At 42.2% G+C, this 12,876-nt stretch overlaps 1 protein-coding gene across 1 annotated transcript in view; it reads right to left on the reverse strand.

The window, feature by feature from the left end:
- Window positions 1-238: 238 nt before the first annotated feature.
- Window positions 239-12,876, reverse strand: part of mcm6 (minichromosome maintenance complex component 6) — a 30,649-nt gene continuing 18,011 nt past the window's right edge. The window contains exons 15-17 of the mRNA XM_048535130.2: window positions 9,032-9,187; window positions 2,764-2,903; window positions 239-1,066 (exon numbers count right to left, since the gene is read on the reverse strand). Of these exons, the coding sequence (XP_048391087.1) occupies window positions 947-1,066; window positions 2,764-2,903; window positions 9,032-9,187 (416 nt within the window). The 3' untranslated portion in view covers window positions 239-946. The remainder of the gene's footprint in view (window positions 1,067-2,763; window positions 2,904-9,031; window positions 9,188-12,876) is intronic.

Here is a 12,876-nt window from a genome sequence, read left to right on the forward strand (position 1 = left end):
CCAATCAAACATATTTTCTTTCACATCTTTTAAAAAACATTAACTCATATTCATGCCCTTACTAATCCCTCACTGCTATGCTTTTGAACAGTTAACATCTGTACAAGATTTCCACTGACTAAACACCACTTCAGTCTCCAGCAATAGATCATCTGTTAAGATTGAGCAATAGAAGTGACAGCTGAAATAGAAACATTTACAAATAGAAGCACGAAGTTAGTAAGATGAAACACTGGGAAAATATATAGTTTCCTTTATATTTTAATGAAGCCATTACACCAGTTTTAGGGTACTAATCTACAAGAAATACATTTACAACATTGCTTCAGCCACACAGCTACCTTTAAATTAGCCTCATGGCCGAAAAAATTTGCTCAGTCCTTCAAATACCACCAAAATAAGGTCCCTTAAAATCTTGAACTTGAGTTGGGATTAAAATACAACATTCTCTAAGTTGTAGCACTTTAAAAAAGAACATAATACAATCCTTATAATCTATTTGTGATGTGCGCAAATTATTCAGTCACACGATCCAAAATAGCACATTCTTTTCTTCTAACTCATCTTGAATCATAAATTGTAACTAGCAACATGTAAAAAGATGTGGTTAGGAAACATGTGTGCATTTTAAACCATTTATCAGCAAAAGCCTAAAGTACACATTATAATTTCCTTACACCATTCAAGCTAAAAATACTTTTGGACTTAAAAACAAACATAAAAGATCATTAACATATTATTAAAAATGTATTAGACATCATTTGCTTTACCCCTTGATTAGCACTTAAGTAACCTGTTCAGAGCTAAAAGCCAAAATAATCCTACTCTGGAAAAGAATTAGATGATATCAAAGCTTATTCCATGCCTGTATTTTAGACAACTGTCTATTTTAGCAAAGTTTTTATAAGTAACATATTCCACATTGATGCAGTGTAGCATTTCACACTTAATCTTCTAAAGTATAATTGGGATTAACAACTAAGTAGGGATCCTGCTCCAAAACTTCATCACCTTCTCCTTTTCGGCTTTTCAGACCAGTCTGTTTCAATTCAATCAAGATATGGTCCTATCAAGAAATTAAAACACAAAATTACCTCAAAAAGAACATTGTGCAGTATTTATTTGAGATAATTAATTTTCTATAGTTGCTATATTTATAGATTGTATTGGTTTCCACGACTTTCAACACCGTGTTGCAAAACTATGTGTGGTAGACAAAGAGCACAAATTTATTATCTCACATACAATAAAACAAATTGCCTGCCTATGTTGTCTTAATTTCCCATCACCAGCAATCAGATCATTTTGCAGAGATTTAGTGGTTAATATTTAACTGGCAATTTGCACTTCAACAGAAAGAATAACTGAATAAAAGTTTAAGACAAGGCATTGTAGGAATGTGAGCAAAATTAGGGCGCACGGTACTGGGGGCAAAATACTGAGTTGGATTGAAAATTGGCTGGCTAACAGGAAGCAAAGAGTAGTGATAAACGGGTCCCTTTCGGAAAGGCAGGTGGTGGCCAGCGGGGTATCACAAGGTTCGGTGTTGGAACCGCAGCTGTTTACAATATACATTAATGATAGAGATGAAGGCATTAAAAGTCAAAGTAGCAAATTTGCTGATGACACAAAGTTGGGTGGCAGTGTGAAATGTGAGGAGGATGTTAGGAAAATACAGGCTGACTTGGAGAGGCTAGGTCAGTGGACGGATGCATGGCAGATGCAGTTTAATGGGGATAAATGTGCGGTTATACACTTTGGTGGCAAGAACAGGAAGGCAGATTACTATCTAAATGGAATCAAGTTAGGTAAAGGCGAAGCACAACGAGATCTAGGTGTTCTGGTACTTGTACATCAGTCAATGAAAGCAAGCATGCAGGTACAGCAGGCAGTGAAGAAAGCTAATGGCATACTGGCCTTCATAACAAAAGGAATTGAGTATAGGAGTAAAGAGGTCCTTCTGCAGCTGTACAGGGCCCTGGTGAGACCGCACCTGGGAGTACTGTGTGCAGTTTTGGTCTCCAAATTTGAGGAAGGACATTCTTGCTATTGAGGGAGTGCAGCATAGGTTCACAAGGTCAATTCCTGGAATGGCGGGACTATCGTATGTTGAAAGATTGGAGCGACTGGGCTTGTATACACTTGAGTTTAAAAGGATGAGAGAGGATCTGATTGAGATGTATAAGATTATTAAAGGATGGACATTCCAGAGGCAGGAAGCAGGTTTTCGCTGATGGGTGAATCCTGCACCAGAGACACAGTTTAAAAATAAGGGGTAGGCCATTTAGAACAGAGTTGAGGAAAAACTTCTTCACCCAGAGTGTGGTGGATATCCTCTGCCCCAGAAGGCAGTGGAGGCCAAGTATCTGGGTACTTTCAACAAAGAGATGGATAGAGCTCTTAAAGACAGTGGAATTAAGGGTTATGGGGATAAGGCAGGAACAGGATACTGATTGTGGATGATCAGCCCTGATCATAATGAATGGTGGTGCTGGCTCGAAGGACCGAATGGCCTACTCCTGCACCTATTATCTATTGAAAACAAACTAATCAGAAAGTACACAAACATCTTAAAAAACTTGTAACTCAGAAACCATTAAGAAATAAACTAAACTGAGTAATGCACATGCAAGAAGTTCAGTCGCAAGTCTGTAATCATTTTCCAATTAGTAATTACGATTGACAGAACAGGTTTAATATTCAGGAAACCAAAAAGGTCGAGCTATTTGAACATATCAGAATGGAGACATATTTCCCACTTACATAATGAATAAGTCTGTAAATAACTTTCTCAATTAATTTCTTTTTGTTAATTAGCTCTTCTTCTGATTCAATTTCAGATTCAATTTCTTTTAAATACCAGTTAATGAGTTCACTCTTCTTTGGGGAAGCATCTTCATCTTCTGCAGGTAAGAAGGAAGAAACAAATCAAGTTCATGATGTACAAATAAAATTTACTTGAAATGTTTTATTTTGAGTTAATTCCCCACACATCTGTCATCCAACGTGAGTAAAAGTCAAAGCATTTAACATGATTAATATTAATATTAAATGCAAGTACCAAAAGCTGAGGTACTTCTGCTCACTTTACTCAGTTGTTTCAATGAAGTCAATAGATCATATAAAACTTGTTTTTCAATGACTTTCTACTTTCACTACATTATCCAGAAGATCATATTCCAAATCTTTGTGAATTTCAGTCTTGGGAGGTATAATTCATTTGAACTAAATCATATCCCACCTGTTGTACTGATTTAAATGGATATCCTCCCAAAGAGATGCCGTGGTCAAGGTGGCACAAAAACAGCACTTCTTCCTCAGGATGTGAAGGAAATTTTGCATGTCCCTAAGAACCCTCACCAACTTTTACAGAATACTTTCTGCAGTGCATCACGGCTTGGTATGGTATCTGCTCTGCCCAGGACCATAAGAAATTACACAAAGATGTGAACACAACTGAGACCAGCACAAGTCAAGCTCCCACCCGTGGGCTCCATCTATACTTTGTTACCATGGAAATGCAGCCAAAGATCCCTCCCAAGCCAGTTAAACTCTCTTCGAGCCTCTTTGTCAGGCAGAAAATACAAAAGCTTAAAACACAATTACCAACAGGTTCAAGAACGGCTACTTCCTTGCTGTTATTAGACTGCTGAATGGACCTCTCAAAATTTTAAATCGTAATGTTGATCTTGCTGTTGTGCACCTGTAACCTTGTATGCCTCACTCTGGTTAAACACCTTATGAACTGTATATCCTTGTGCCTGTACTGCATGCAAAACAAAACTTCTTACTGTACTTAGGTACGTGACAATAAATCAGAAAAGCTTTCCTGTTACACTTGGTATCTTGCATCATAGTCATAACCTCCATATTGGAAAAATCCACCTTTTAAAAAAAATGTTTCCTTATAATTCCATCCGCTCATTCTAGCCATCAACTTCATTGCCTGTCTCTGTACTATATCTCAGTAACTGGAATTAAACTAGCTGGCACATTCTGCATGTGGCCCAGACATAAACGCTACAGGTTTTGAGACTAATCAGCATTGCTACAATTTTAGTGTATCCATAACAATGCGATTTAAATGATTTTTCAAATCTATCAAATACTGCACTTATCTATACAGAATCTCATCTGTCACACTACTGTTCACCTAAATATTATGTTGCTCAAGTGAGCAATCTGCTTTGCCCTAAGTTTAATTAACATCTTTGAATAAGTTTTACTAGTTATTCGGAGGAGACTTCTCTAAACTAGGAAACATCCAAATTAGTCTGTAACAATTGAGGAGGAGTGAATAAATTCCTTAACTTAGTTCCAATCCTCCACTAATCATGACATATTAATTTAACCAGGTATATAGCCAGTTATAGAGGCCTCAGACTATATTAGGAACAAATGAGGCAGAATTCCTCAGCCAAAGAAAAATCAGTTTATTACAAGTAAAATTGACTCAAAGTCCAAACTGTCATTATTTGCATCTGTATAAATATATATTCGCATTTCCAAAATAAAACTGACATTCACATAAGCAACTGAGGACAAGTTCTCATACAGACTCACAACAGTACAAACGGCCACATAGCCCTTTGCGTCAGCAGCAGCTCTGAACATTCTGAGAATGCTGAATCCCTGCCTCCCTCTGCATAATCCGATATGCTATTTCTATTTTGAAAAGTCATCTAATGCCCTCTTGAAACCCACAACTGAACTTGCATCCATCATAACTCCAGACCATGCATATCAAACTCAGACCACCAACTATTTGAAAATACGACAGCTAGGACCAGAATAAACAAGCAAAAGTTTGTCAGGTAGGAGAAACATTTGTTGCATTGCTTCAGCACGATGTGACAGACTCCTCCTCCCTCACCCCTATCCCAGGCCCCAAGATGACTTTCCATATTAAGCAGAGGTTCACCTGCACATCTGCCAATGTGGTATACTGTATCCATTGTACCCGGTGTGGCTTCCTCTACACTGGGGAAACCAAGCAGAGGCTTGGGGACCGCTTTGCAGAACACCTCAGCTCGGTTCGCAGTAAACTGCACCTCCCAGTCGTGAACCATTTCCACTCCCCCTCCCATTCTCTTGATGACATGTCCATCATGGGCCTCCTGCAGTGCCACAATGATGCCACCCGAAGGTTGCAGGAACAGCAACTCATATTCCGCTTGGGAACCCTGCAGCCCAATGGTATAAATGTGGACTTCACCAGCTTCAAAATCTCCCCTTCCCCCACCACATCCCAAAACCAGCCCAGTTCGTCCCCTCCCCATACCGCATCACACAACCAGCCGAGCTCTTCCACTCCCCCCCACTGCATCCCAAAAGCAGCCCAGCCTGTCTCTGCCTCCCTAACCTGTTCTTCCTCTCACCCATCCCTTCCTCCCACCCCAAGCCGCACCTCCATTTCCTACCTAGTAACCTCATCCCACCTCCTTGACCTGTCCGTCTTCCCTGGACTGACCTATCCCCTCCCTACCTCCCCGCCTATACTCTCCTCTCCACCTATCTTCTTTTCTCTCCATCTTCGGTCCGCGGCCCCCCCCCCCCCCCCCCCACCCCTCCCTATTTATTCCAGAATCCTCTCCCCATCCCCCTCTCTGATGAAGGGTCTAGGCCCGAAACGTCAGCTTTTGTGCTCCTGAGATGCTGCTTGGCCTGCTGTGTTCATCCAGCTTCACACTTTTATTATCTTACTCTCTTCTGCTTTCTAGGGAACCAAAAAAGAATCTATCACAGCCCTAAATATACACCAAGGTCTCTACCCCGACTACTTTCAGTGGCAAGGAGTTCCAAAGACACAAAACCATCAGAAGAAATTATCATCTCCATTTGAATTGGCATCCCTTAATTCTGAGGCTGTGTCATCTGGTCCTAGACTCTCCCGAAAGGAAACATCCCCCAAGCATTTACCTGGTCAAGTCCCCTAAGAATCACATATCAATGCGATCACCTCTTATTCTCCATTTCCAATGAGTAAAATCCAATCTGTTTAGCTCTTGCTCATAAGTCGACCTCTCCATTTCAGGGATCATCCTAGTCAACTTTCACTGAACTGCCTCAATGAAATAATAAATTTTCTAAAATCAGGGGACAAAAACTGCTCAGAGCACTCCTGCTGTGGTACAAGTCTTACAGTTTCAGTAAGACTTCCCTAGTCTTTATTTCAAGGGGTGGAAAATAAGGCCAACATTCCGTTAGCCTAGAGATAATGGGAACTGCAGATGCTGGAGAATCCAAGATAACAAAGTGTGGAGCTGGATGAACACAGCAGGCCAAGCAGCATCTCAGGAGCACAAAAGCTGACGTTTTGGGCCTAGGCCCTTCATCAGAGAGGGGGACGGGGAGAGGGTTCTGGAATAAATAGGGAGAGAGGGGGAGGTGGGCCAAAGATGGAGAAAAGAAGATAGGTGGAGAGGAGAGTTCAGTCCAGGGAAGATGGACAGGTCAAGGAGGTGGGATGAGGTTAGTAGGTAGGAAATGGAGGTGCGGCTTGGGGTGGGAGGAAGGGATGGGTGAGAGGAAGAACAGGTTAGGAAAGCAGAGACAGGCTGGGCTGGTTTTGGGATGCAGTGGGGGAAAGGGAAGATTTTGAAGCTGGTGAAGTCCACATTGATACCATTGGGCAGCAGGGTTCCCAAGCAGAATAGGAGTTGCTGTTCCTGTAACCTTCGGGTGGCATCCGTGTGGCATTGCAGGAGGCCCATGATGGACATGTCATCTGAAGAATGGGAGGGGGAGTTAAAATGGTTTCCGACTGGGAGGTGCAGTTGTTTATTGCGAACCGAGCTGAGGTGTTCTGCAAAGCGGTCCCCAAGCCTCCGCTTGGTTTCCCCTATGCAGAGGAAGCCACACCGGGTTCAATGGATACAGTATACCACATTGGCGGATGTGCAGGTGAACCTCTGCTTAATATGGAAAGTCATCTTGGGGCCTGGGATGGGGGTGAGGGAGGAGGTGTGGGGGCAAGTGTAGCACCTCCTGCGGTTGCAGAGGAAGGAGCCGGGTGTGTGGGGTTGGAGGGCAGTGTGGAGTGAACAAGGGAGTCACGGAGAGAGCAGTCTCTCCGGAAGGCAGACAAGGGTGGGGAGGGAAAAATGTCTTGGGTGGTGGGGTCGGATTGTAGATGGCGGAAGTGTTGGAGGATGATGCTTTATATCCGGAGGTTGGTGGTGTGGTGTGTGAGAACGAGGGGGATCCTCTTTGGGCGGTTGTGGTGGGGGCGAGGTGAGAGGGATGTGTTGCGGGAAATGCAGGAGACGCGGTCAAGGGTGTTCTCGACCACTGTGGGGGGTAAGTTGCGGTCCTTGAAGAACTTGGACATCTGGGATGTGCGGGAGTGGAATGCCTCATCGTGGGAGCAGATGCGGCGGAGGCGGAGGAATTGGGAATAGGGGATGGAATTTTTGCAGGAGGTTGGGTGGGAGGAGGTGTATTCTAGGTAGCTGTGGGAGTCGGTAGGCATGAAGTAGACATCAGTAACTAGCTGGTTGCCTGAGATGGAGACTGAGAGGTCCAGGAAGATGAGGGATGTGTTGGAGATGTCCCAGGTGAACTTGAGGTTGGGGTGGAAGGTGTTGGTGAAGTGGATGAACTGTTCGAGCTCCTCTAGGGAGCAAGAGGCAGCGCCGATACAGTCATCAATGTAACGGAGGAAGAGGTGGGGTTTGGGGCCTGTGTAGGTGTGGAAGAGGGACTGTTCCACGTAACCTTCAAAGAGGCAGGCATTCCGTTAGCCTAGATGGTTACCTGCTGCACCTGTATGCTAGAATTATTATGTTGTGCACAAGTATCCCCAAGTCCTTTTGTGTTGCAGCTTTTTCTCCATTCATAAGTTATACTATGTATGCTTGCAAGACCAGTGTTTTATGCGATCGTAAACTTACGGTTTTGTGATATTCTCAGGCCACATTACACACTTTTGCAAACTATTCCTGGAACACTGGTATGTAATTTCACAAAGCAGATTTGTCCTTTTGCTTGAAGAACCTTTTCTTGATTAGTTAAGAGGGACTCTTAGTGCCTATAAGCTAATCTGAGGGGACTAAAACCAGTGGAGTGACTGGGTGAATCCTTGGTGACAAACAAGAGAAGCTTCTGCTCTTTGTCCCAGTTATTGGTAATGTTCTTTCTCAGCTGCAGACTTCAGAGACCTGCACAACTGGGAAGAAAATTAGAGGGTACGACGGTTGGAGAAGTACACATCGCAACATACCATAGTCATCACGTTGATGACATGACAGTTCTTCAAAATCTTGAGATTCCAGATGGCAGGCAAAGGACTTAAGTTGTGTCATACCTAGACTACTCATAACTTCCTGAAAATATTAGGCATAAAATTGATCACTTTGATCCCTTTATGCTCAGGTATGGGAACTTACTAAGCTACCTTCAATTTCTCCCAGTGGTAAATATGATCAACCACTGTCCACTCTTTAATGGCATTTTCTCATGGAGGGTTCAATTTAGACCAATCTTTGAAAGTCAAATGATAGAGCTGCCAGTCTGGGGTGTCAATTCAAGCTCTGCAACAGGGCTGGTTTGGCTATCGACTACACAGCAGAGACAAGACCAGGGTACTTTTCAGTAATATCTATGATGTAAGCCATTATCTTTGCCACAATCAAACAACTTCAGAGGAGAAAGTCGGCCCTGTCCGAAGTTAAATTAATGACTATCTCCACCACTACCATTTTTAAATTAGGCCGCACTCCAGATAACAAGAGAGTGTAAATATCCTCCACTGATACACTAAAACCTTGGCATTTAATGCACTCTCCTTGACATACGCTGCAGTTTGCATAAGTTTAGAGTCAGCTTCTATAAATATAGAATGGGGAAAAATGTTTCAGCCTTCAGCTGATTCTTTTACAGTCACTCAGACAGATAACAGTTACTCTTTGGAGGTGCCAATGACATCTTAGATGTAAACCGGAGATTGTGGTTGGTGGGATGGTAGACAATGCAAATTTACCTGTATTAAACTACATTTTACAATGAAACAACTGAGTAACTTGCACGTTACCTTCCTCTAGTTTTCGGAGATGAAGGACGATAAGATTGGAAATCTTGTGATATTCTACAAAAGACAGCCTCATTGTGAGTTTTGGTACGTCTTCCTTGATACTGTCTTCAGAATGGCCGTTCACACCATTAATGCCATTTGGTATATCTGAAGTCCCTGTCCAGAATAAACATTTATTAGTACACAGGGTACTAGATCCCTTTGTTCTAAGGAAGCACTGTAAGTATTCAGCAATAGTAAGATAAAACAAATCAAAATGAAGTTACTAATAATTTACTGGCATGATCAGTAAATAATTAGCCTTTTAATTATTAAAATGAGTAAAAGGTCCATGCAGCAACTCATCAAATCTTAGCCAGAACATTTAAGGAAAACAACTTCAAAAGTGTGTGCCTATATGACTATCTCAAAACTGTTGAGTTCTTTTATACACATTCCATTCAAAACATCTAACCCAGGCCTTTTCCATTGGGAAGCAAAGAGAGAAAAAAAAAACTGATCTTTGGTACAAAGAATCCCGGCTTTGATAAAGCAATCTATTAATGTCTAAAATTGCTCTTACTGTAAATTCTCTACTTTGTCAAATTTGATATTCCGAAAGATGCCACACTAACTAAATACCTACAACTCGACGGCCAGACATTATCTTGAAGCAAAATAAATCCAATATTACCACAAATACTAAAATCCTAACTTGAGATTATCCATCACACAGACAATAGTTTTACATTTGTTGCCCCAAACTTCAGACTTAGCTCACAAATTCTAAAGCATACTTATTTTGAAAGCTCTTTGTCAGTGCGCAGAGCATTGGCAATGGGCACTTTAAATTTTGCTTCAACATCTACAAAGGGTCAAACTAAGGGTTAAGGTGACCACAAAACAAATCTTTGCAGGTTAGAATACCAACTTAGTCACACAAGATCAAAGATCGAAGTGAAACTGATATACAATTTGGAAAGAAAAATGGTCTAACAGGAGAGAATTCAAAATTTCATCCACCCCTCACCAAAAGAATGCAAGTCCTAAGGTCCTGCAGAACAATCAATCGTACAAAATTTATCTGTAAGAATTTTTAAAATTTATTAATGTTTTGTGGGCATCACTGGCTGGGCAAGTATTTATTGCTTGCCCTCAATGCCCATGAGAAAATGGTAGGGACCTGTCTCCTTTCAATGCGCCAGTCAGAATGCTGTAGGTAGACTCTCAGACCTGTTAGAGGGGGAACTGACACAACACTGAAGGACAACGATATATTTCAAAGTCTGTGTGCTGAGTGGGTTTGCTGAGGGGTATTTGCAGGTGGAGGTGCTCTCATTTATCTGCTGCCCTAAACCTGACAAAAATGGAAGTGCTTCTGGGTTTGGAAGGTCAGTACTAAGGATGGAAGGTGAACTGCTGCAGTGCATCTTTTAGATGATACACACTATAGCTAATGATTGAGTGTCAGTGGTGGAAGGAGTGGATATTTGAATTTGGATTTGTTCTGGATAGTGTCAAGCTTCTTGAGTACTGTTAGAGCTGCAGCCAACCAGGCAAGTGGGGAGGATTCCATCACACTCCAGATTTATGCCTTGTAGGTGGGTTTTGATGAATTAGGAGGTGTGTTGCTTACAATATTCCTAGTGTCTTTGCGCCACGTATGACTTCAGCCAGTGTAATTCCCTCCCACCCGATTCCCTTTAGCTCCAGTTTTGCTCGGGTTCCTTGATGTCCTAATCACTTAAATGCAACCTTGATGTGATGGGCAGTAACTCTCACCTCTGGAATTCAGCTCTTTTGTTAATGTTTGAATTAAGGCTGTAATAAAGTCAGGGGCTGCGAGGCTCAGATAAAACACAAACTGCATTTGAGATTAGATTGTTGCGAGTATGTTACTTTACTTTTTAAGAAGGCTGAAAGAAGAAAACCAGGGAATTATTGACCAGTTATCCTAACACCTGTGGTGCAAAAATGCTGGGAAACTACAATGAAAGATGGGCTAACTGAACACCTCCAAGATTCAGTTAATCAGGCACAGCCAGCACAGATTCATGGCGGGGAGGGCATGCCTGAAAGACTCTAAATTTTTTTTTGCAGAGGTGACTAAGGCATTGGACAGGGAATGGTCTATGGATGTTGTTTATATAGAATACAAAAGACTGATGGCTAAGATAGAGGCAAATGGAATTAAGAGCAAATAAAAAAATTAATTATAGATAGATGAGCTATTTCCACTGTTTGGAGATTCTAGAATTAAGGGGCATAATCTGAAAATTTGTGGTGGATCATTCAGGAGAGATGTGAGGAAGCACGTCTACACAAGTGTGGTAGATATGTGGAATTCTTCCACAAATAGCAGTTGATGCTAGATCACCTGTTAGTTTTAAAATCCGAGATGGATAAATTTGTTAAGCAAGAGGTACAAAGAGATATGGGCTAAAGGCAGGTATATAGAGTTAGGCCACAGATCATCTATGATCTCACTGTTTTGCCATTAAAGACTCGAGGGGCTGAATGGACTACCCCTATGCTCATAAGCATGTGCCATGTGGTAACATTGTTGATGAAATCATCCATATCTTCCATCGTTTTACTGATAGAGAGTAATCTGATAGGGCAGCAATTGGGCAGGTTGGATTTGTTCTGCTGGGTGCACACAGAGGTACCTAGGGAATTTTCTACATTGTCAGGCAGATGCATGTGCTGTAGCTGTACTGGATCAGAAGTGTGTTAAGTTCTGGAGCACAAGTCATCAGTATTATTTCTGCAAAAATTATGAACCTTGACAGCATTCTAATGTCCCATGCCTCCAATCACCTTTGTATCATAGACTGAACTGAATTAGCTAAAGACTGGCATCTATGATGCTGCGGGTTTCTGCAGGAGGCTGAGATGGATCATCCAGTTGGCACTTCTGGATGAAGACTGTTGCAAATGCTTCAGTCATATCCTTTACTCTAAATGCACTGCACTTCCCTATCATTGAGGATGGGGCTATTTGTACAGCTTCCTCCCATCATGAATTGCTTAATTATTACCACCATTCATGATGGGATGTGGCTGAACCGCAGAGCTTAGATCTGATCTACTGGTTGTGGAAATGCTTAGCTTTTTCAATTAGTATGCAAGACGCCCTGTTTGTAGCTTCAGTAGATTGACACTACATGGTGGATGAGTCCAACGCCGTTCCTGGCATGCCCGCTGCACTCTTCATTAAGCCTGGCTTGATGATAATAGAGTAGGGGCTATGGCAGGCCACAGTGCCTCCTAGATGGCTAGTCTTGAATTACTAGATTTGTTCAAAGTTTGTCCATTTAGCATGGTGATACTGTCAAACACAATTGTATTCTCAGTAAAGGTGGGACTTTGTCTCCACAAGGGCTGCGTGGTGGTCACTCACTGATAAGATGTATCTGCAATAGCCAGACTTGAGGGGATCAGGCCAAGTACGTTTTCCCCTCATTTCAGTTCCCTCGACAGACCCAGTCTAACAACAATGTCTTTGGGACTTGACATGTTTGATTCATAGTGCTGCAGAAGAGCCACTCAGGGTGATGAAAACTGAAAACCCCTCCACCCAAGGTTAATTTTCTGCCATTCCCACCTTCAGTGCTTCCTCCAGGTTTTGGTCACTCAAGGGAGAACATTACATGATAATCAGCAGGAGGGTTTCATATCCGTGCTTAACCTGGTGCCACAAGACCTCATGGGGTCTGGCATCAATGTAGAGGACTCCCAGGGCAACTCCCTTGGTCCCACGTACCACTGCGTGGCTGGTGCTTCTGGGCCTGTCCTGCCTGTGGGACAGCCATATGAAAGTCACAGCAGGTAAGGATGGAGTTTCCTTCCCTAAAAAAGATCCA

The sequence above is a fragment of the Stegostoma tigrinum genome, chromosome 7 (assembly GCF_030684315.1).
Source record: "Stegostoma tigrinum isolate sSteTig4 chromosome 7, sSteTig4.hap1, whole genome shotgun sequence".
Lineage (NCBI taxonomy): Eukaryota > Metazoa > Chordata > Chondrichthyes > Orectolobiformes > Stegostomatidae > Stegostoma > Stegostoma tigrinum.